The 24,542-nt window shown below is 37.7% G+C and overlaps 1 protein-coding gene across 2 annotated transcripts in view; it reads left to right on the top strand.

Moving 5' to 3' along the window:
- The window catches only part of RPS6KC1 (ribosomal protein S6 kinase C1), a 140,360-nt gene that overhangs the window by 76,017 nt on the left and 39,801 nt on the right, over nt 1-24,542 (top strand). Inside the window, exon 9 of one of the 2 annotated variants that reach the window (XM_074322170.2) lies at nt 3,602-3,694. The exons of the other annotated variant lie outside the window; for it this stretch is intronic. Within the exon in view, the coding sequence (XP_074178271.2) occupies nt 3,602-3,694 (93 nt within the window). The remainder of the gene's footprint in view (nt 1-3,601; nt 3,695-24,542) is intronic. 2 annotated transcript variants of the gene reach the window in all.

Raw genomic sequence — 24,542 nt, 5'->3', positions numbered from 1 at the left:
AACAGTAACTTAAAAAAATTCCGTTTGAAAAAACCACAAAGGTAAGCTTCAGTTAGCCATTTAGAGAATGAGAAGAGGGATAGTAAATAAATTCTATTAATACTGGTGTGCTGCCTAATCCAAAGAGCACTGTGTTGTGGGAAAGAATGAGGGGTTAACAGAGATCTCTGCCATGGGCTTGAGCCGTTGAGTGATACGTATTTGCTATCTTTGGTTTTGAAGGTTGTTGGATCGTCATATATTTTTGCCTCTTCCCCCTCTCCATAACCCCTGTATTTAGTTTTGGTTCAGATGAATACAACTACCCCTTGCTTCTTCTCTAGGCACCTTCTGCTACAGTAACTAATACATTTAAGTGAACATTTGGCTTTTTCCCTTAAGGAAATAAACCTTGTTGTCTGGCCACACACTGCATTCCTCCCCCAACCCCGTAGCATCGGCTGAAGTTTCCCCAAACAATGTCCTATTATTTTATCAGTAAGATTTCATCCCTTCTTACCTATTAACTAGTTTTGTCATCTTAGACAAGTTGTTTAACCTTGCTGCTTCTCAGTTTTCTCATTTAAAAAAAAAAAAAGAATGTCAGACTTGATCTCTGTCTCTTTCTGTTCTTCAAATTCTGTAGATTTATGTTTCCTTTGGCCGTCTGAAAAAAGGAAGAGATCTATAGGGATTCTACCCAATTTAAATGCTGCATATAAGAAATACAGGATTTTTTTATTGATGATTTTATTTCATGATCTTTCTTTGTTCGTCTCTTTGATCTTAAACTTTTATAGATGGCTAAAGTAGAAAGAGAACTTTAATGATCCCCTTACCTTTGGTCTTTCCCCATTACAACTTCACCATTCCCATCTTTACAAAAGTAACCTTATTAAATCACTGATTTCATTGGGTTGTTTCTCGTGCAAAAACTTGTTTTCTAGACTTTGGAGAATAATAGCCCAGACTTTTCTTCCTGGCATTCAAGGCCTGTGAAAACTGACCCTAAGTGTGTAGTTTTATTTCCCTCTGTTCTACAATTTGACTGTTTTTTCCCTAGCCAGGCAAGTTTCTTTCCAAACCTATATATGATTTCCTTTTCCTAACCTAATTGCTACATAGCATTTAAAAATCACCTTTAGTTCTACTTCTTTCTGAGACCACAGTTTATCATACACTAACTAGTGACTTATCTCTATTGTTGTGTATTTTCCGAAGAAGTTTTACTGTAATTTAACCTTTTCATGTATTTGGCTTAGCTCCTCAAGTTGTAAACTTCTTGAAGCTAGCAACTGTGCCTTTTTGACAGTTTGTATCTTTTTCAGTTGTCATGCACATAGTGGACACACAGGAATTATTTATTGAAAGGTGCAGTAGAGATTTTGTAGTTTGCTGTCTTGGCTGTTGAGATTGCTAAAGTGAACCGATAACTTTCTTTGGAAACTGATAGATCCAATGACATCAGAGAATTAGAAAGTGTAAGTAGGAGACAGGGATGTTGGCTACGTTTGGCCATATTTTCAAAGACGATGTAATGGATGCATTATTGTTTAAAGTATTCTTTTTCCTTCTGTAACTTTTTCTCAACATTCCTTTTACCCAAATCATGAGCAGTTCTTATTCTTTCTTGATAATAGAGGAGGAGGAGATGACTTTTTAAGTATCAGACTGTGTTGTGTAGCAGAAAGACTGCAAGCAATAGAGGTGGGGCTCCAGTCTGGGGTCTGGCACCGATCTTTCTGACCACCATTTAGTCAACCATTCTAAACTTCCCCTTATTTACCTGTAAAATGGGGATTAAAATAACTTCTTGTAAGTACTACGCTTAGGGTAGAGTGAGGGAATGAAGGTGGAAAATGTAATATAAATTAAGGTAGGAAAGACTATTTCTATGATGTGTGTCTTAAAAATACCCTTCTAAGTGTTTTCATCTCCTTAAAAATTCCCCTTTGGATTTTAAGCTTTTAGGGAGGCAGAGATGTATCGGTTTTTTATGTCACCTAGCTCAGCACCTCATGGAATGAGATATTAAATAAGTATTTCTTGAAACACATCCTAGAAGTGTAAATGAAATTGATTTTAAAAGATTATTCAGTCCAATTGCCATTATTAAAGTTAAGTACTTTTAAAAAATAAATAGTCGTCTTCTGTTTTCAATCAAACATCACTTCTTCCGGTATATTGAAGTTAGTATTTCCTTGCTAAACCTAAACACACACACACACACACACACACACACACACACACACACACACACACAATTGGAAAGCAATTAGAATTGCTGCTTTTCGCAAATTTCCCAAGTGAGAGTTTTCCCATTTGTAAATGACACCTAATTTATCAGTGCAGCCTCCCTCTCTTGATTCCTTCCTCTCTCCTTTCTTCCTCTTTAGTGTGCTCTTCCTCTCTCTTTTCAACTAACGTGCTAGGGACTGTGAATATAAAGATGAATAAGGCGTATTTCCTGTCCTCAAGGAGCTTCCTGTCTTGGGATGTTGGCCTGCACAAGGGCTTTAAGTACCAAACTGGTGTCTCAGTAGCTGTTAATCGTGACACTCGGTTAATCAGGATATTTATTTTCCACTCATGGGTGGGGGCTGGGGCATATTTCCTATATAGTCTAATAGATTTTTGGCAATGAAAGGTCTGCTTTGAGGATATAAGGCTTTGTGTTTCCTGTCATCCTTTGCAGCATCACCATTTTAATGTAAGGATTACTATAGCATTGCTTTCTGGTTGTACATTAAATGCTAAATGCAGGTGTCTTTGGAGTTTACCTAGTCTAATGTCTTATTTTACTGATAGGGAAAAACTAAGACCGACAGATGGGAAGTTAGGGTGATTCTTTTATTGTGTGTGGTACTGAAATATCCCTTCCTGTTTTCACTGATTTTTGTGAACTCTATGTAGCTAACAGACTAAATTGTCCACATCACAGATATTCAGATATTTAAAAAATTTTTTTTCCTCCTGTAAATCATCTGCTTCCTAGCTTAAACAAGTTTAGTTCTAATAATTATTGGTTATGTGATGGAGTTCCTTAATTTTTCACCATTATTGGTATTTCTTCTGGTTGAACTTGAATCTGCCAATCCTTCTTAAAACATAGTTTATAATTGTAAAGTAACATTAATGGACTGTAGTTTCAGGATGAGAGATAATGACTTGTGTTCAAGTTTATCTATGGTGGCATTGTTTTTTAGTTCCCTGTTGTAAATTACTCTTGAGCCGTCTGGGGTAAATATAAGGATGTGATTGATTGTTGCCTCAGTTATCCATTTGTTACAAAGTTTCATTATAGTTGTACAGTTCTGAACTGAATTATTGCTCTAGAAACTGTATCAGCTCATTAATTTTTCTTTTTAAAATTTTGTTTTCAATGTTATCATGATTTATTTACTTGGAACTTTTTCTTGCTTTTTCTTTTTGATTTTCTTTAGTTTTGATTTTATTATTTTTTTTATTTTACATTACAGACAAACAGCAACTTCTCCTTTCATGTTTCCATCCTCTGATTTATGATAAATTTAGTTTCTTTTGGCCTGGCATTTGCTTCAGCAGGCAGCCTTCCTTCAAGTACCTCCCTGATTGATGTATAATCTTTGATATCTTCCATTAGCCTCCAGGATCACTAAGTTCAAGGCCCCCTTGGAACCTAAGGAGCCCTGCCGAGGAGCTGAAGGCCTTCAGAGTCCTTGGGGTGATTGACAAGGTAATTCTTCAGTGTCTCTTCAAGAGTTCAGTTATAAATTGACTGCATGCTGACATTATGGCTTTGAAGCTTTGGATCTTAAGGATATGAAACAAAAGGAGAAAATGACTCAAATGCATCTGCACTTTAAAATAACAAAAGCAGAAGAGAAAAAAGCTTTTATCTAAGCAATTTATGTAAGGTCATGCAAAATATATTGGAGCTAAAGGAGAAGGTGCATATTTGTTGGCATTCAGTGAAGTAAGGGGTTTGGTTTTTTAAACCTGTTACAACAGGGTAAAGACACATTTTGTGTCTTTACCAGACATTTTGTGTCTTTACTAGTGAGTCGGTAGTTGTTCAGCATTAATTAGTGAGTCAGAGTTGTTCAGCATTAACTGGTATAGTCAACCTAATGGTCAGAAAGAAAAATGGCATTTTCCTAATGACTACTATTTATTGAGCACCTACTATGTGTCAGGCCATATATTAGTCATTTTATGTTTAATCCTTATTTAATCCTTCTCACAACTCTGTTACTTGCATCTTGGTGGGAAAGTGTTGTTTAGAACAGGTTAAGTTACTTGCCCCCAAATCACATAGATTAAATTTAGAGTAATGCTAGAATTCAAACCTAGATCTTTGTGACGTCAAAAGCTGTGCTTTTTCCAATACACTAACTCCCACCCCCCACACTTTCATATTTGGAATAAAAATACTGAGATTACGGAGGTATCTGCCATTGAGTTTCCCCCCATCTGAGATATGCACATCTGAGATATGCCAAACGTTAATAGTACTGGGCCTCTCAGAGAATTTACAAGTGTAACTTAAAAACCATATCCCATAAACTGTGTTTTAAATATATTTGATTAATCACTACTTTACCTTTAAAGTCAAAGAAAATGCCTTATTTAATATTAAGGTAAAAATTAATTTAGATCTTTTTTATGTTAACTATCTTTTATGAACCACCTTAGTGGTCATTTGTAACTCTAATGTTCTAAAGTATTCATGTGATTCCATGGTACAAGTGAACAATATGCCATGTATCTCAGGGAATTTAGACAGTAATTAATAGTTTGAGGTATTCCAAAGGGGACTTTAGGTTGGCTGTTACTTGAAGCTGTCAGTGTCTTGGTTAATTCTCACAAGCATCATTTTTCTCAAATAAATTCATAGGACTGAGTTTTAAAGATTTTTAAGCAGTAGGAGTTTTGAGCCTGAAATAATGCCTTAACCATGTTTCCCCTAGCTTTTCCAGTGGGAGAACATTCTGTTTGAGAGTACAGAGAAGTGAAATAGGAATTGAATAGTTTCTAGGTTCTTGGATTTCTTCTGTACAGGCAAATCAACTTTTTTGATGTACCGTACCTGCTCCTTCTCCTAGATCTGTTTATTTTGACAAAGCGTGTTCTTTCATTGCTAAGCTCTAATTATGAGTAAGTCACAGTGAAGTTCTGGTTTATTCGACTAAGGACTTTTGACAGTAGAGGAATTCCTCAAGTCTCGGCTGAGGCACATTTCATCACTGTCTTTATTCTGTTAACCTGCGAAGTGTACTTGGTATTTAGAAGGTGACATTGAACTTTTCTAAGTAGAGGTAAGGCAACATGTTTGGGAGTTAAAGAAGCTTTGCAAATAATCTCTTAACATTTGTAGCGTAGGTACAAATAGGTAGATTTTTAAACATTTGAATTATTTTTTAAGGTAGAGTCCTAGCCACTGTACTGAGGAATACGTAAAACTTGGGTTTTAGAAACTTGACGTTTGGAAGAGAAGTGTTGACTAAATTCAAACAGCTAGAAAACACAGGGTACATTAATCTAGCTTGTACAGAACACAGTTTCTCTGATTCCGTCTCATTACAGTATTTGTTCTTTATGAGTTATTTTGAGTGTTATTGCCTCTTAGCTTAGGAAAATAAAATTTCCCCAGAAATACGATTATTTTATAAGTTTTATATAGAAAGTAGATAAAGCAGATGTGTTCATTAATGTCTAGACCGTAAGCTCCGGAGAACAAGATTGTGAGTTTATTGTTCACCTCTATATTTTCAGCACCAGGGACCATGCCTGGCACATAAGGGTGCTCAGTAAATATTTAATGAATGAATCGAAACTTAAGTAACTTGAAGTATATTATATACAGAGCGACACCTACTGGTATCATGTGAGACTGCTACCTAGTACCTCTGTTCAAGACGCTCACGTGTCTGTCTATCCCGGGAGACAGTCCTTCTACAGCTGTATCTTGGTCTGGTATTCAAAGATAAATAAGTGACTTTCTGTCTTTAAGTGGGATTAGAAAACCCTTCATTAACATATATGTGCAACAAGGAATTTAGGCATTAGGGCTCTTGGATTATAAATAAACGTGTGCATTCAGAAGCAAGGATGAAATGGTAAGGCTAGTGACGGCCCTCCAGATCATATCATGTAAAGAACAGTGAAAAGTGAGCCATGACTAACTTGATAAAAACATGTATAATCTTCATATTTTTAAAGGCTAGCCATAGTTTAGCGGGACTATACAATGTTTTCTTCAAATCTTGAGGGTGAAAGGGGATATTAATTGTGCCAGAACAATATCTTGGGCAAATCAGATGTCTGGTTTTCCTGGGAGAAAGGTAGTAAGAGATAAGACTTGCTTGTTAATCTCCTTAGAGGCTAAAACTAGAAGTAAATGAGTGTAAGTTGTCAAAATTTTGGTTAATGATTAGAGATACCTTTCAAGAATTAGGATTGACCGAAGGAGGACTGGATTCCTTCCTACCTTATTTGTTTCACGTCATTAGAGGAATTCAAGCACAGGCTGAAGAATCATTGGTCGGGATGTTGTAGAAGAATTAAAGCGTTGGATGGATTTTTACCTTATGTAGCTTTTAAAGATTTCTTTTAGCCCCCAGATTCATTTCCACATAATCTTCATGCAGTAATAGCAGGGGAAAGTAGAGAGTAGTGGAAAACCATACTCAGATGAGAATGATGGGTTGCTGTTGTTTTCGTATAAGTTTGTGCATGTGTGGGTGCACCCTTGGTGTTGTGTGTGTCAGATATGAATGTGCAGAGGGAGTATATGTTTGAGTGTATCAGGATGTTTTTATATAGGTAATTTGCAATTGAGTTTGAAGTTTGGTTTGGTAGTTTGACTGGTGACAGGATGTCTTAAGTGCTGGGAGACTTTCTGAGAAAGTTCGCTATTGTAGACTTATATATAAAAAGGTTAAAGGACTCCATAGGGTAATAAACAGTAATGGACTAATGTCAGTTTCCCGGTTTTCATAGTGTGCTATACCTATATAAGACGTCACTGTTAGGAGAACCTGGGTAAAGGGTATATGGGACTCTGTGCTATTTTTACAACTTCCCATGAGTTTTTAAAAAAAGAGTTAAAAAAAAATGTCTAAGAGGAACACTGATTTGAACACTAGAGTAATGGTGCCAAGATGTGATCACCTCGTGTCCCGTTAACGCTCCTGGTTTGTGTGTAGCCAGAGAGTCATCCAGCATGTGGGAGTGTGTTTAAGTGTTCACAGGGTTAACCCCCAGTGACGATGGTGTGACTGCAGTGCCAGAATTCATTGCCACTCCTTGAAAAACCACTTCAGTAGGGTGCTGTATAAGTCCTTGTTATAAGAAATGCCACGTATTTTGTAAACCTGTCACTATTTATTATTTCAAGTGCCTTAGCATTTTGTAATCAGGATAGCTTCCCAACTTTGTCTGATGCTTGCCAGGCAGAATTCTTAGGTTGATGTGCTATTGGAAAAACATTGGAGTTTCTATTGTGTAGCTAAAATATGATTGAGAAAGTTTGTGGAGATTGTTCAAGTTGAGTAGATGTTGAGAGGTTGGCACTTATTTTTTTTAAGGTTTCTAAGTAGGATTCTCTATGATGACATGGAAAAGCTGTTGTCATTGTGCACCCACAAGCATCTGTATTTGGGTATCTGCTCATTGAGGGGACACTGAATGGAACTGGATTAATAAGAATCTGTCCTTTATCTAAACAGCGTGGTGAAAATATTACCTCGTATCTTTGAGATGGTGTCAAATGACAGGTGTTGACTTTTGCTTTAGGAAAAATGGAGTTGAAGTCCTTTTCCCTCTTCTTTCTGCTAAGTGCACCTGAAACTCTGGACATCACATAGAAGACAGACATAGGGAGACACTGAAAAGTAGAGAGCAGAAGGGAGACTGGCCGGTGCCATGGGACCCAGTGCACTGTGTGGTGAGGAATCCCTGCATTTTCTTTGGCCTCACATATTCCAGGCTGGATGTTGGAGAAATGGGCAGCTTGGAAAAGCCAAAAGGCACAAACCAAAATAACAAACTGAACAAAAGCCTGCTCTTTCTAGCCAAAGGATGAGGAAAGGGGCAGCTTAGCAAAACAGAAACTTTTACACAGTAATTCCTGTACTCTGGCCAGACTGCACAGAGCGATGTTGGTTCCACCTCACCACCGCTAACAGGCTGTGGAGGCACCTAGGCTTTCATCCTTGCGAGGCTGGAACAAGGTGCCGCATCCCCGTTGGGATGGTATCTTGGGGAGCCTGGACTTTTAGCCTCACCTGGTGGTAAAGAGGTTTCCTTTCTCTCCCCCCTGGGGAAGAGTCAGAGGAGGCCTGGTGGGGATTCTGGATTTGACCACTGCCCCATAGTAATGAAGCCACACCCGCATGGTGTCATTGGAGGCCACGTGAGGAGCAGTAATGAGGCACCTTTTCCTTTCCCAGCCAGGCTGGCGGCAGCAGGGCCCTGAACTCCTGCCCCTACCCAGCAGTCACCAGGAGTCCCATTTTCCTCCCCAGATATCACTGAAGGCTGAATGGGAGCCCTGAACTTCCGTCTCTACCTGGGGGTAACAAACCGATGACCCCATTTCCCCATCAGAATGATGTCAGGGAGGACTGGCAAAATAAAACATTTAAATAAGATCCAGAGTCTCATAATATAATATTTAAAATGTCCAGGTTTCTATAGAAAATCATTGAGAAAAGACAATCAGCTATTACTAACACTGAGCTGACATAGTGCTAGAGTTACTGAAAAGGATTGTAAAACAGCCATCATAAAAATGCTTCAGTGAGCAATTATAGACATGCCTGAAACAAACAAAAATAGAAAGTCTCAGCAAAGAAAGGAAAGATATAAAGATGAACCAAATAGAAATTTTGAAACCAAAAAATATGATAAGAAAGAGGTGGGGGGGAAAAACCTCATTGGGCTCAATAGAAGAATGGATAGAACAGAGAAAATAGTGAATTTGAATGTAGAACAATAGAAATTACCTAATCTGAAGAGAGAAAATAATCGGGAAAGGAAAAAGAGAAAAAGAACAGAGACTCAGGAACCTAGGAGAAAAATCCCAAGTTCTAACATTCATGTCATTTGGGGTCACAGATGAAGAGGAGGAAGAGCATAGAGCTAAAAAGTATTTGAAGGAATCACGACTGGACATAATCCAACAGATTGAAGAAGCTTTGTGAACCCTGAAGAGTATAAATCCAAAGAAATCTACGGCAAGGCACATCGTAGTAAAAGTTCTAAAAAGTGAAGATGAAGAAAATTTGAAAGCAAACACTACGCATGGAAGGAAAACAGTTTGAATGACAATTTCTCATCAGAAACCATCAGCATCATAAGGATGGCACAACATTTTTTAAATGCTGAAAAATAATGGCACGGAGAAGAACCTCACAACCTCCTACGTGGGGATCTAGCACAAGACCAGCAGCATTCTGGGAGCTCACGGGTGAAAGGGAGACTGATGTCTTCACCATTTTGGTATGCAGGTTTTCACATACTGCTCCTGTTTCCAGTACCACTCTTCAATCCCACCTTCAGCTGTCTGATTCCACATCTTCAGAGAATGAACCACTAGTCGTCTGCCAGGGAGGAGGAGGGCAGCTGTCCCGCTGGCTGTGCAGTGGCACAGAGTGTGTAGATGCTTTCTCAGTCCTGTTTTCAGGAGATAACCTGGTACCTCTCAGCTCTGGAGTTCTGCAGTAAGAACTGGCTTGCTGTTTTTAGACATTACCACACAGAGTTGCAAATTTTATTTTCTTGGGATGAGAACTTTTAAGACGTCCTCTCTTCGTGTCTTGGGAATATGCAATACAGTATCATTAACTGTAGTCCCCAAGTTGTACATCACATCCCCAGGATTTATTTATCGTAAAACTGTAAATTTGTACCTTTTGACCCCCTTCACGGATTTTGCCCACCTCCCAGCCCCGGCAACACTGATCTGTTCCCTATCTCCGAGTTCATGTTTTTAAGACTTCACATGTAAGTGATATATACAGTATTTGTCTTTCTCTGACATATTTCACTTAGCGTAATGAGAATTGCCTTGCTTTTTGTTGTTGTTTTTTTGCCTATAGACATTTAGCATCTGTTTTCTGTCTACTAAAATTTTGCCATCTTTTCTCATCTTGTTTTCTCTGTAGTCATCGCTGTGTATCTTTTAAAAATTCTTGACTTTTTAAATGGGGTTTCTATAGGGATTAGTGATCTATACTTAAGAGAATGTTACATTTAACATATTATGTAGCCCTTTCAGCTTCAGGGCATTCATAATTTTGATCAATATGTCTTCGTTGACCTTTTTCAAGTTAAATTTTTTTCAACAAAATAGTACAAAGAGTCCTATAGGTGACGTATAGCTAGAATAATTATTTCAGGTTGACCCAGTACCCTCTGGGTACTGTTAGTTATAGCTAACCCATCTTGCCTTGAACTGTTTCGAAGTAAAATTTAGGCATCCCAAACTGTTTCTAAGTTTAAAGGTGTACACTATTTTCTTTATCTCTTTTTTAAGATGTACTATTATTTACCTCTAGTCTGATTCTCTAGTTTATCATCAACACTGCTGCCAGAACAATTTTTAAAAATTAATTACACGTGATCATTCTAATATAATAACCCTCTTAAAATCCTTTAATGCCTCCACATAGTTTTTAGGATGACATTCAAACTTCTTAGCTAAGCCTACAAAGACCTTTGTGATCTATCTAGCCCCTGTTTTTCCTGTTGATTCTCAACTTACTCCTCCCCTCTCCTCCCAGACCACACCACACCTGCTGTCACAGTTACAGCCTTGTTGAAGCTGTGAGGTGTACAAGGCGTCATGTTTCACACATGATGTGTCCCTCTACCTGGCGTGACCCTTCCTTTTCTTCCTCACTTAGTTTTTCCTCGTTCTTAATTATTGTCTCTTGGAAGTCTCCTTTGCTTACCTCTGCTGTCTGATTTAAATATCTTTTGCTGTGTCCTTTTCATGGCTTGAACTTACCTATGATAGCATCCATCCATATTGTATGGTAGCTTTTGAGATTATTTCTGTGCTGCCTCCAACAAGCCTTCATATGCCTCAAATGACCCAAATGTTTGGCACTGTATTTACAGACATCTGTTAGAAAATCCTGTGCTCAAGACATACGTCTTTGGAGAATAAGTCTCTATAACATGTCAAACACCAGCTTCATGACTATATCTTATTCAATTTTATATTCTTGGCATTTAGCATAGTGATTTACAAATAAGTAGATACTATTTGTATCTAGTGTTGAAAAAAAATGAATGAATGATACCTACCTGCTCACATTACCCCCCAAAAGGTAGGACCCATTTATTCTGATTGGCCTGCCTCCTCACCGTTTCTCTGCGTGTCTTTTCCATTCCTGTTTTCTCATTCATTCATTCAGTAAATATTTATTGAGTTTCTGCTACGTGTCAGGGGATGGGATTAGCTACTAGAGATAGAATGGTGAATAAGACAACACCTCATCTCTACCCTTTTAGAGCTTGTAATCGAGTGGGAAATATAAAAAAAATGAACTGAACTTGACAATACAGTGTGAAAGTTCTTTGGGTGAAGGCAGTGCACTATTGTGAGAACATATAGGAGGGACACCTCACCTGGGATTCTGCTGAGGCTCCTTAGAGCACACGAAGCAAAGACATGAGGGGGGAGTAGGACTTAGCTCACAGAACAGTGTTCCAGGCTGCAGGTGTGGGAGGTTCGGGGAGCATGCCTTCTCTCTAGCTTCTTCGACTCTAAAATCTTCCTTCTCGCCCACCCATATTTAGTCCATTCTTCAAGACAGCTGACAGCTTACCTCCTCCTTAACTCTTAACACTCATCTTTCCTTTCTTTGAATGAAGTTTAGCATTCAGTTGTGTGTTATTTTCACTCCTATTATTTTAGCTGCCTTAAATGTATTGTTAACCTGTCCTAGAGGGCAGGAACTGTATCTCATATTCCTTTTTATTTCCTCTGATAATGCCTAATTGAATAGAATGCTGTCCATGCAGTAAGAATTCAGTAAGTGCTTGCTGAATAGTTGTGAAGGGAACAAAGAGACGATATACAGGTTTTAAGATTCCAAATACTCTTGAGTCTGCGCCTCAAAATGTACTACATGTACTACACCTGCAGGATCAGAGCAAGAGCGTAGTTTGAACTGAAAACTGTCAGAACATTCCTCCTCCTCCCCTTCCACCTTCTCTTACTGAGTACAGCTATAGATTATTGACAGGGCACTTTGTTGCAGTCAATGAATTGTCAATTTGGGAATGAGGGTTGTGCCTTGGTGTTTCATATATGCTTTAAAATGTTTTTGAATTTTTCAGAACATGAACACATTGTATTCTTACACTAAATAAATTTTCTAGGTCAGATTAAATCATTGTTAACTTCTAATTATTACAGAAGTTCAGCTCCATCTGCTATAAGAGTACAAAACTCATTAAAAACATTAAAAAATAATAACTTCCTTGCCCTTGAGGCATTTTCTTCTGAATCGGAAACAGGCTACCTTTGACTTTGGCAACTTAGTTGAATATGTATTGATTTACTTGAAGATGTAGCCTCTGTATCCATCATCATTATTAAATAGCATTTATTAACTGTCGCAAGTAGACACCACTAATTTTGAACACTATGTAAAAACTGTGGACGTATTCACTGCTTTTGGGGGACGTATGTCAGTTTTCAGGGCCTACAAATTGATTTGAACATATTTATAGAGCACATCTAGCAGTAGAATGAAAATATTAGACCAGGGTATGAATACAGTTTATATCAGCACTAGAATATTAGGTTTTTCTAGCAAATGCAAATAAGAAGGGATCTAAAGCTAAATATAGCAGACTGTACTTTTAATTGCATTAATTTCATCTAAATTTAACAGTGTTAAATCATTATCCCAAGTGAACTCCAGAATTCAAACCAGAGAAATTGTATAAATGGTTTCATTATGGAATTGAATGGCATGAGCTGAACTTGGTCCTATAAACCCAGAACTTCAGAGTTTTCGTCTGTCTCTACTCTTTGTGGCCTTGGGCAAGTTGCTTCACAGAAACAGAAAACAGACAATCAAAATGAGAATGACAAAGGTGCAGAAATCTAGCTTTTAAAGCCTTTGGATCTGAGAAGAGCTTCCTAAGTGGATGTTTTTCCTAGCTCTTCAGCATTTCTGTTTTAAACCCAATTTTTCTTTTGTGTTCTGCCTTCTGCTGTATTTATACCCAGTTTTCTTACAAAGACACACAATGTCCTTTGGAAGCAGGTTTTATGAAGTAATAAATATATAGGCCTAGGATTTGAAAATTATACAAGGTGAAACTCTTTTTTCGTATCTATATGACATTTCTGTGATAACTTCATTGTTCACAAATCATAACCTCACATGCTGGTCTGAGACATCACTGAGGAATAATAGCCCACATTTACTGACATTGGTTAATAGGAATATAGGAAATTGTAAATTAATGTTTGTGGTTGGAATAATTACTTCTTGGACTCTTTTCTGGAGAATAACATGTGTTTTGCATGGCAGGACTAGTTTTAGCTATTTGCCTCAAGATGAATAATCCAGAGGTTTGGCCAAGTGGCTTTTAGATGGGAAATGGAGAAACATTTTTATCTACTGATCCTAATATTAGTCTGTCAAAGGAAACAAACTTTGCTAATCATTTTTCAATGTCCCTTAGAGGAATGAAACAATGTAAGCTTTGAATTTTGAGTAAATTACCTCTATTTGCAAATCTGTTTCAGTACCACCAAAATATGTTTATTTTCTTTTTCTAATTGTATGATTCATAATATATTCATAACATCTTAGAAAATAAAGTTATTCTGGTAGCATTGACTCTATTTTTAGCTACCATAATGACAAACTACGATCCTTAGAAAGCAATCATCATAATTATTATTGAAGTTACTGAGTATACAAAGCCGTAAATTGAGTTCACATGGGGCATACACAGTGCAGTATTGTTTTAGGTAATAGAGACTATACCTGGTTGCATTCAACAGGTTATAGTTGTATTCAGTTTAAATAGTGGACAGGACAAACGGGATTCACGATGCCCTAATTTTAAATTATGACTACTTCCCTATGGAGCTCTTGAAGAACTTTAAAAAATCTGGATTAAGATTATAACTAATGCAAACTAAATGCATCTGTTGCTGTTACAAACCAAGAATAAGAAGGTACTTTTTGCATTCTTTTCTAAAAAAAAAATTTTTTTATATTGATTTTTTTAGCTGCATTTAAAATATTTAAAAAAACAACAAAAAAATCAAAGATGAGATGAAGCACAAGAAAATTTCATATTAGTAAATTTCTTTTAAATTGAATCTATGCCAGTTATTCAGTATTATAATGGAATATAGTCAGGTTCTTGAAGTTCTCTGTTTTTAGTATTTTAAAAGATACCACAGTATTTTTTTCTACTATATGAGCTATTGTGGTCATTACCATAAATAAATGGCATTTTTGAGTAGCCAGAAATCAGTTTTTAATTGGTATTTTGTGGATTTTATAAAACCTCATCTCATATTCCATTTTCCTCGAGTAACATTTGGATTGTGGGTGTGATGGTACCCAGAAAACAAAACTCTCAAAACAAAGTGCTTTATTTTATGAGTATATAAAAAAATACATACCTTTGTTATTATTCATAGACAGACTGATTAGCACACCTTAAATTTTCTATTTCATTTTATTCATTGTATGCTTATTTAGAATAAAATCATAGGTGATTTTAAATGTGACTACATCCCCCCGTCCCTTTTTAAAGAAAAATGATCACATTTACTTAAAGTACTTGAGTAAATTCCATTAGAAGTAGTGTTTCCCTTGTCTTGTTGTTCAGCCGTTAGAATCCCCTGTGACCTTGGGCACGTATTCTAAAGGGTGTCTAGATGGTTCGTGATGTGCTGTATCTTCTGGTAGCTTGCCTGTTGCCTGCCTCTGGGTTCGTCCTCCCCCTTATGCTGACTTAGGCAGTATCTCTTCAGTCTCTTATCTTGGGGCTTTGATGCATATGTTCTGAAGGTGGCCATAGCGACTTTGGGTAGCAGCAGATGGCAAACCTTCAGGCTGCCACCGGCTATACTGGTGTTAAGTTGGAAAGTTAACGTTTGATGAAGAGTCAGTAGTGCATATGAAAGAGCTTTCACTGCTGAAATATCTTTTAATTAAAAAATTAGCATATTAAAACCTTTATAAATGTCTGGGCATTTAAAGAAATCTAAAAGTAGTTGTTTTCTTATAGAGAAATTAGTTATTTACCAACATAGTTTTGTGTTGCTTCCTCTTCCTAATGTCCTTTTCCTCTTGTTCCTGCCGCAATTTGTCTGTAGTTAAGACAGATCCTTAGATAACTTGAAATAGGGGATGTTTTTTAGGAGTTAAAGGTGTTTGGATAAACATTTAAAGTATACTTTGATTATGGTATGTTGGATTTTAGTAACGAGAAAGAAATGTGGATCGTGAGTACTACATACAAACAGACTGTAGATTCAGTCTATTTCCAACCTTTGAAGATATTTCTTATATTTCTTATATATAGAAGCCTGGAGAACTCAACCTGCCTCAAAGAGGAACATGTTTCTCTTTGTTCGGAGTTGGTTGGTGATTTTTTGATTGCCATCAATCCACAAAGTACTACCCTCTTTGGATTGTTTGTTCACTTCATGATAATGTGCCATGTTGAAAGTTCTAGCGTAACTAAGACTGATGAAAATCCAAAGGATTTTTTTCTTTCTATTTTCCTTTAAATCCTAGGAGTACCTTTTATGCTTTCCTGAAAATAGATCCTTGGAGTAGTAAATGAAAATATCCTTTAGACTAGAGGTTATAAGTATCCATGTCGAATTTTCCTCTTTATACTTCAGTTCTCATCATTGAAACCTTTGTGCGTATATGACCACCAAGAACAGATTGGTCTCATGGCAAAACATGAGAGAAGTGCCTCTACACAGTCTGTTCATGCTGACGCTCTTGATGCTGCAGCTTCTGACGGGCTAAAGCTGTAGGCTCAACATCTTCTGTTTGGAGTTGCTGGGCAGTGGTACAGGGAACACTGCTAAGCTTCTGATGCCAAAGCAAGAGACATTTAGACCCCAGTGGGGAGAATTGTTGGTAGTAAAGGTCACCTATTTCTTGTTTTCTGGTAGTTGAATTTTTATAAGGGATATCTTGTGAGAATAAGGTATGGAATGAACAACTAACAGTAGAAATACATTTGGAATATTATAAGCATACAAAATGATACGGGTTTTTAGCAGTGAATATAACTAACATTTGAATATCACCATGTGGTCTTGGGGGGAAGCAAAGATCTGCTGCTCTAGGTTTTTTGAAATCCATTTCTGCAAACGAGTAACATTACCAGCTCCTGCAATGCCGCCAAGATGAATTTAGTTTATAACTCACCTATTAATGGTTGTTAAGGATGGACTATTTTAAGAGCATACAGTAAGTAAAATCTTACTTATCTGAAACTATGTCGAGAAAATGTGTCTCACTTGCAGAATTGGGCTTGTATATTTTCTCTGGCTTCCTTATGTTGCTCCCTTTCTTTTCTGGTATGTTATTTATGTGTGAACGCCCTGTAGTAAAACTTGCACGATTGAAGTTCAGATTGTATGTAGCACATATAATAGTACTGTGACACCACTAAGGGAAAGGCGGTGTTTGTTGAAGATAAGTGGAAGTTTGTTGAAGATAACTCCCTCTGTAGACTTTTCTTAAACATTTTTCTAACTTTTATTAATTATCCTGGAGTCCTGTGAAGTAACAGGCACCAAAGTAGAGACAGACGTTCCCTTAAATTACCCAGGTAATCTTTCTTTTTAAAGGAATTGGAGCTGAAGTTATTTTTAGAGACTTACAGACTTTGAATGTCAACATTGAAATTAAATCTCTAAAAAGATTCAAGAATGGGTGACACTTAATCTTCAGCGAAGGGAGCTGTCTCTACTTGCTTCCTCACCACAATCATTGTGTCTTTATAGTAGCACCTTTCTCTTTTCTCCAAATTTATTCTTCATTTGCTTAAAAAATCATCATTTGATGCTTTCGATATACTCCCCCACTCTCCCTGTCTTTCAAGGTGGAACCTAGTTAAGTATTAGACCTTCCCAATCATAATTAACAAACAGACCCAGACCTATAGTCAGTTGGAGCTTTTCCTACTGCTGTTAGGAAAGAGAAGTGGACAAGTCTCAATGTGCTGTGGAACTGAAGAACAAATGAGGCTAGTCCTTACAGGATAAGTTGTCTGCTTTTTTTCTCCCAGTGAGGAGCAGTCATTCTGTATATTATTACTACGGGCAAAGACGGAGTAATCTCTTCCGTTAGACCATATGTTAATATAGTGCTGATAAGCAAGCGTGAAAAATGGAAGGGAGAAATACATTAATTGTATTCTCTCAATAAGGTGTGCTATCCAAGATAATTATTTCATGACAGTTTTAGTTATAGTACTTGTTTTATTATGAAATAAAAGATGGTTTTAGGAGCCTTTTATTGGAAAGACAATTGTATCAAATTAGTACCAAATTAGATTTTTGTCTTCACAAAGGTGAGCAAACCCATGAGTAGTTTTTAAATTGATGTGTTCTAGTCCACAAATGAACAAATCCTGTTTGAGGGTTAAAGAAGCTATTATTTTGTCCTTTATGCTGACAGCTTCATTACAGATTGGCCTACTGTTGGCATTACAAAAATGTTTAGCTCCTTATGATCTTTGTGCGTGCATCTGTAATATTAATGCAGCTCCACAGCACTGTTCATTAAGAAATGACTTTAAATGAGGTTGAAGCGTGTACATGTGGAAAGATAGAGATGTTAAATGCAGTCGTTTCTCTTTGTATACAGCTGTATGGCTAATAATTTCCAAGTGGCTTAAGCTCCTGTTAGCAGGAGTGCTGGTGTGTTAAGAATGGCTCTATAAATAACTTTAAGAACTGAAGTTGAAGGTGCTTCTTTTAAAGACTATTGTTAACTAAACATTATTGCCAAACAGATGGAAAGCATTCAGCAGCCTGATGTTTTTTGGGTCTAATTATATTATCACCAGCCCTATACGGCTCAGTTGAAGAGGTGTATCCAGAGGCCAATTTATAATCATTTAGCCAACACCTGTTTGGGAGAAATTGACAGTCAAAGGGCACATTTTAAAAAAAATCACATATGTTCTTGTGTTTATTGCCTCAATGTGAACGTTGTCTAGCTGCAAACAAACTTGGTAGGAGAAGAAAGTAAAATGTAAACAAAGCAGCACTTCCCAGCCACGTTTATCGATCTTAATTTGGCCTTTTTATCTGATCCACTTCGTGCTTCATGGTTAAGTGAGGCCAGCAAAGAGATATCACTTCTGATTTATGCATGTATATTCTGTTCAGTCAATTAAGAGGTTTCTGGTAGGGACGAGAAGTTCTTTCCTTTGTAAAGATTCCATACCTTTTACGAGTGAAATGTTTTCAATTTCATATAGGTGAGATGTATCTTATTTAAATAGGATTGACATTCTGGTGAGTAGCTTACAAGAGTCACACAACAAGTGAGATTTAAGGTACCCTACATGTCTTCACAGGCTCAATGGTCATTGAGTCCTTTTTTGGCGGAGAGAGGGCCCTGGTATCTCCTTTTGCTCTCATGGTGTGTTAATTTAACTATCAAGGTTCAAGTTCTTTAAATGTGTTTCCATGCCATGAAGGTTCAAGATTGGTGGCGCATGTAGCTAAAAGGAAATTATGGAGAGAATAGATCTACGTATCTATTTTTTTTGCAGTTGTTTTATTAAAAGTGAGTGCTCTAATTTTTAAACAATTATTTTTTTCAGTTATAACTGACATTTAATATTATTTTATGTTTGTTTCAGGTATACGTCATAGTGGTTAGACATTTACATAATTTATGCAGTGATCCCCTGATTAGTACCAACCCGACATTATACATAGTTGTTGCAACATTATTAACTATATTTTCTGTGCTGTACTTTACATCTCCATGACTGTTTTGAAGCTATCAATTTGTATTTCTTAATCCCTTCATCTATTTCACCCAGCTCCCCAACCCCTCTCCTCTCTGATAACCATCAATTTGTTCTATGTATCTGTGAGTCTGTTTCTGTTTTGTTTGTTTATTTTATTCTTTAAATTTCACATATAAATGAGATCATATAGTATTTGTCTTTCTCAGTCTGACTTATTTCACTTAGCATAATACCCTCTAGGTCCATCCATGTTGTTGCAAATGGTAAGATTTCATTCTTTTTTATGGTTGAGTAACATTCCATCGTACAAATGTACCACATCTTTACCCAGTCGTCTTTTGATGGGCACTTGGGTTGCTTCCATATCTTGGCTATTGTAAATAGTGCTTCAGTGAACACAGGGGTGCATGTGTCTTTTCAAATTAGTATTTTTGATTTCTTTGGATAAATACCCAGAAGTGGAATTGCTGGGTCAGAATTCTATTTTTAATTTTTTTGAGGAACTTCCAAACTGTTTTCCATAGTGGCTGCATCAATTTTCAATTCTACCAACAGTACACGAGGGTTCTCTTTTCTCCAAGCCTCACAAACACTTGATGTTTGTTGATTTATTGACGATAGCCATCCTTTCTATTCAGGTCCTCTGCCTATTTTTCAGTTGGATTGCCCTTTTTTTTTTTTTTTTTTTTTTTTTTTTTTTTAGTGTGGAGTTGTATGAGTTCTTTATAAATTTTGGATATTGACGCCTTATCAGATGTATCATTGGTGAATATTTTCTCCCATTCAGTAGACTGTCTTCATTTTGTTAGTGGTTTCCTTTGTTGTGCAAAAAGTTTTTAGTTTGATGTAGTCCCATTTGTTTATTTTTTCTTTTGTTTCCCTTGTCCAAGGAGATAGATCGGGAAAAGTATTACTAAGAGCAATGTCAGAGTTTACTGCCTATGTTTTCTTCTAGGAGTTTTAAGGTTTTGGGGTCTTACATTTAAGTCTTTCATCCATTTTGAGTTGATTCTTGTATATGGTGTACCAACTCTTTCATTTTAGTATTTTTCCTTTTTCTGACATATTTCTCTGTTGAAAGATTTGTGTATGTCACCTCCGTTTTCTTATCGCCCGTTATTAACTCAGAGGAGTCTGGCTTCTGTCCCGACCAATTCACTGCATAATGTGGTATTGAAGGTTACTTTCAAAAAAGGCCCAGCTTGATACCCAGAGACAAATTTCAATATTAAAAGGCTGGCAGACAGGAAGTTCTGTGGGATTAAGAGATTCTGGAAAAGGAAAACCAACGAAAAAGAACAGGTAATGAAGATACAGTCCTACGACCGACAAAGAAATATCCAGAAGCTATTAACACAAAAGAACAAACAATCCATATGCCCAAAATAGAAATTGATGGATTTGGGGAGTGATAGTATTGCAAAGTTCACTGAGGAGATATATTAATTCTGCCTTTGTTTATTTCTATTATTTACAATACACTAGCTTGTATACCATTCCTTGAACTCAACTAAATATTTCTGCTTATTATATTCCAGGCACTATTTTAGGTCCTTGAGATATATCACAAGACAAAACATCCCTAGACTCAAGGAGCTTATATTCTAGGAGGCATATATTAGGTTTTTGTCACTGTTTAATCTAGTTAACACGTTGCATACGGATCACGAGAATCTTCGTTTTTTTTCTGAGCCATGCGTTAAGGACGGATAATGAGACTTCTCGTTTTTACTGTTGACTCTTTTTACTTTGCATGTTTTATTGAATTATTTGTAGAATAATTATTTATAGAATAATTTATTTGTAGAATATTATTTATAGAAAAATAATAAATGACATAGAAGTACTTACGCTTTAAAGAGAAGAGTGCATTTTAAAGTAGTTTCTTTTAAAAACCTGCCGGAACAGAGGGGTATGAGGGATTTAAACTCTGCCGTACGCAACGTGTTAATAAAAGGTAACAAAATAGAAAGAGCAATAGATGTTAACGAAAAAAAGACAAGAAGGAAATGAAAATAAGAAAATAAGCATGAAGATATATGAAGAGTTAAAGCTGTCCACAAAATGTAGGTTGCTCCTTCCATTCGGGGGTGGTGCTTGTTTCCCTGCCTTTTGAATCTGGGCTGAACTGGTGACTATTTTAACCAATGGAATGCGGTAGAAGGGATGCTGTGCCAGCTATGGGTCTAAACCTTTAAGAAGCCCCGCCAGGCTCCATGTTTAAGAGTCTGGGAACTCTGAGAAATGCAGCTACACCAAGGAGAGATCATGTGGAGAGGCCACAGTGGAAGGAGAGCCCCTGAGACAATACAAAGAGAAAGAGAGGTCTGACCACCCTGGCTGAGCCCAGGCGCCATGGCCCCATCATGGAAGTACAACAGTTTGGTTGTTTCAGCCAAGTCAATCCCCCAGATGACCCCAGGTGACATTACATGAAACAGACCATCCAGCTAATCCCAGTCAACGCACAGAATCCTGAAAGGTAAAAAATGGTTGCTATAAGTCACTACATTTCAGGATAGCTAATAATGCAACAACACAACCACAACAGGAAGTGGTAGCTGGAAGTGAGGTCTGTGTTACAGAAACCTGCAACTGCATGTTGGCTCATTTTTGCATCAACTTCGCTAGGTCATGGTACCCATGTGTGGATATTTGGTCAAATGCATCTGGATATCGCTGTGAAGGTATTTGTTTAGATGAGAGTCACATTTAAGTCAGTAGACTTTGACTAAAGCAGATTACTCTCCATAATGTGGATGGGCCTCATTCAATCAGCTGAAGGCCGACATCCCCTGAAGAAACAGGAATTCTGCAAGCAGACTGCCTTCAGACTTGAGCTGCAACATCAGCTCTTCCCTGGGTCTCCAGCCTGATTGCCTACCTTGCAGATGTTGGACTCACCAGCCTCCACAATCACGTGATCCAAGTGATCCAATTCCTTAAAATCTCTCTCTCTCTCTCTCTCTCTCTCTCTCTCTCTCTCTCTCTCTCTCTCTCTCTCTCTCATTCTCATTCTCATTCTCATTCTGGGCGACCCTACTACTACAATGTGGCATTAGCCCTGGGGAGCAGCCATAAGTAAGGTCTCAAGGACACTGTTCATGAAGGCTGGATGGACACAAAATTCAGACATAAATAGTATAGCTTTGCAGTTAAAGAGGAAGAACCATGTAACCAGACTGTTAGGGTTTCAATCTCACCTACACTGCTTTTTAGCTTTGTGGGCATGATCAAGCTAACAGTTTTATGTTTGCTTCCTCCTCTGTAAAACTGATTAATAAAAGTATACCTACCTCATTGAATTGTCGAGAGCATGACATCATTTCATGCTTTAAAACCCAGCATAGTGCCTGGTATGCAGTAAGTGTTCCAGTTGCATTCTCATGTCTTTGTGGAGAATGCTCAATTATAAATCTCTAGTCTCGACTTAATTTCTAAGCTCCATTCCCCTATTACTGTCTACCTTCCAAACTTTCATACCTGAATTCATTCACTTATATTTATTGAACATTTACTATGGGAGACACATGTGTTGGAAGAAATGCAGTTTTGCCATGTACAGTTTTCTATTGCTTTCATAAGAAGTTACCACAAACTTAGCGGCTTAAAACAACTAAATTTGTTATGTCACAGTTCTTCAGATTGGAGGTCCTGCAGGGGTCACTTTGGGCTAAAATCCAGGTGCTGGCAGTGCTGCATTCCTTCCTGGAGGCTCTGGGGAAAAAAATTTACTTTCAGGCTCATTCACGTGCTGGCTGAAGTCTTCTTTTTTGTCTTTTGTGGTTGTAAGACTGAACTCTCTTCCTTGTCTGGCTTTCAGCAAATGGCTGGTCTTTGCTCCTAGAAGCTGCCTGTTCTCATGCTTGCTATGAGCTTCTAGAGGCCTCTCACTAGTGCTTACCTGTGGGCCTCTATATCAGAGCCAGCAACCGCGCACGCCTCTCATACCTTGAATCTCTCGGATTTCCTCTCCTGTTATGTCATTTCTGTACTTTCCACTTCTGGCCAGAGACAATTCTGTGCTTTCAAAGGTTCATGTGATTTGATTGAGCCCACTCCGGTAATCCAGGATAATCTGTTTTACGATCTGGACCTTCATTACCTCTGCAAAGTCCTTTTTGTCAGTAACATCACATATTCACAGGTTCTGGACATTAAGGGATGAACATCTTTGGCAACCATTATTCTGCCTACAACATAAAACCAAATTGGAGGGTTAGAAATGCTACAATAGAAGTTGGTACTGTATACAAGTGGGAAAACAAAGGAAGGAAAGAATCAGTGTTACTGAGAGATAGACACTTGAGCTGAATGTGGAAAGATGAGCACTTGTTTGGTAAGTGGTGGGCGGGCATTTCAGGGAGACGCCGTAATATAGAGGCAGCAATAATAATAACCAGCCATACCAAGCACTTTTACAGGATTAGCTCACTAAAATTCTCACATATGGTAGGCACCATTATTATCTAGCATTATAGCTTCTACAGGTGAAGCTGTAATGTCTTCATAGTTAGAGTAGAAATGGTAAAATGATCTCATTGGGTAGTTGAAAGAATTAACATTGATTACACGTGGCTAAAGCTTAGTACATAGCAAACACTTAAAGCATGGTAGGTGAGAGAGAGTGGAGGGTACATAAGAAAAATACTCAGGAGGTAGAATTGACTGGACTTGGTCACTGCTCGTGAAGGTAGGGCACAGGAAATTCTTGGTGATGCATGGAACTTTGTGGTTTGGGGGAGTTCCGTGGATGGCAGTGTGGTTCAGTGCTGCAGGAGGAGCAACAGGATTTTGGTTTGTTTTTAGTAGGGACAGGGCTTTGGGAAGAGGAAGGGGTGAGGTCAGGAGATATCTGCGGGAATATTCAATTGAAATTAAACGGAGACATACACACTGTGTCAGATACTCAGAAGAGAGGTCAAAATTTATCCTGTCTAAAATGGAAGTTACCATGCTTTTCTCACACTGACTCCCCATCTTACCTGGCCTGTTTCTTCTCACCATTCTTTATTTTCTTGAGCTTGACATCTTTTGTTTTCATCCTTGACTCCCAGTTCTCTGGAATTGGAGGAAAAACCCCTGTGTATAGTGTTCGCAGATTTCTGTGGTGTAAATGCTCCCCCACCATAGCCCATTTCAGATGGTGGCTACTTTTGTGCTACATGGCACAGTTTGACTTGCTGCAACAAAGACCGCATGGGCCTGCAAAGCCTAAAATATTTACTATCTGGATATTTACAGAAAAAGTTTGCCAACCTCTGATATAATGTATGCAAAATAATAAAATATTAATATGGTAGGATAATTCCCCTTCTCTCCCTTCCATCCAGATGGGTGAGGGTAATGTGTAGTTTGAGTGGGCAGTGTGTGAGGTTATGAAAGGTCTTGAGGTCATTTTTTGGACTAAGGCCTGTTTTCTGAATGAGTGGAGTGATGTGGTCTACTTCCGTTTGGGAAAGAAAACCATAGGGCAGACCATAGGGCAGCAAAGATGGAAGCAGAGAGCTGTTGGGAGGCCATTGTGATGATTCTGGTGAGTCTTTGTTTGGATCAGGGTAATAGCTGTA

Source organism: Rhinolophus sinicus, chromosome 11, assembly GCF_057876585.1.
Source record: "Rhinolophus sinicus isolate RSI-liver-muscle chromosome 11, RSI-T2T, whole genome shotgun sequence".
In the NCBI taxonomy this organism is placed as follows: Eukaryota; Metazoa; Chordata; class Mammalia; order Chiroptera; family Rhinolophidae; genus Rhinolophus; species Rhinolophus sinicus.
Note: the sequence above shows the minus strand (reverse complement) of the source record. Positions and strands in the feature narration are given on the sequence as shown.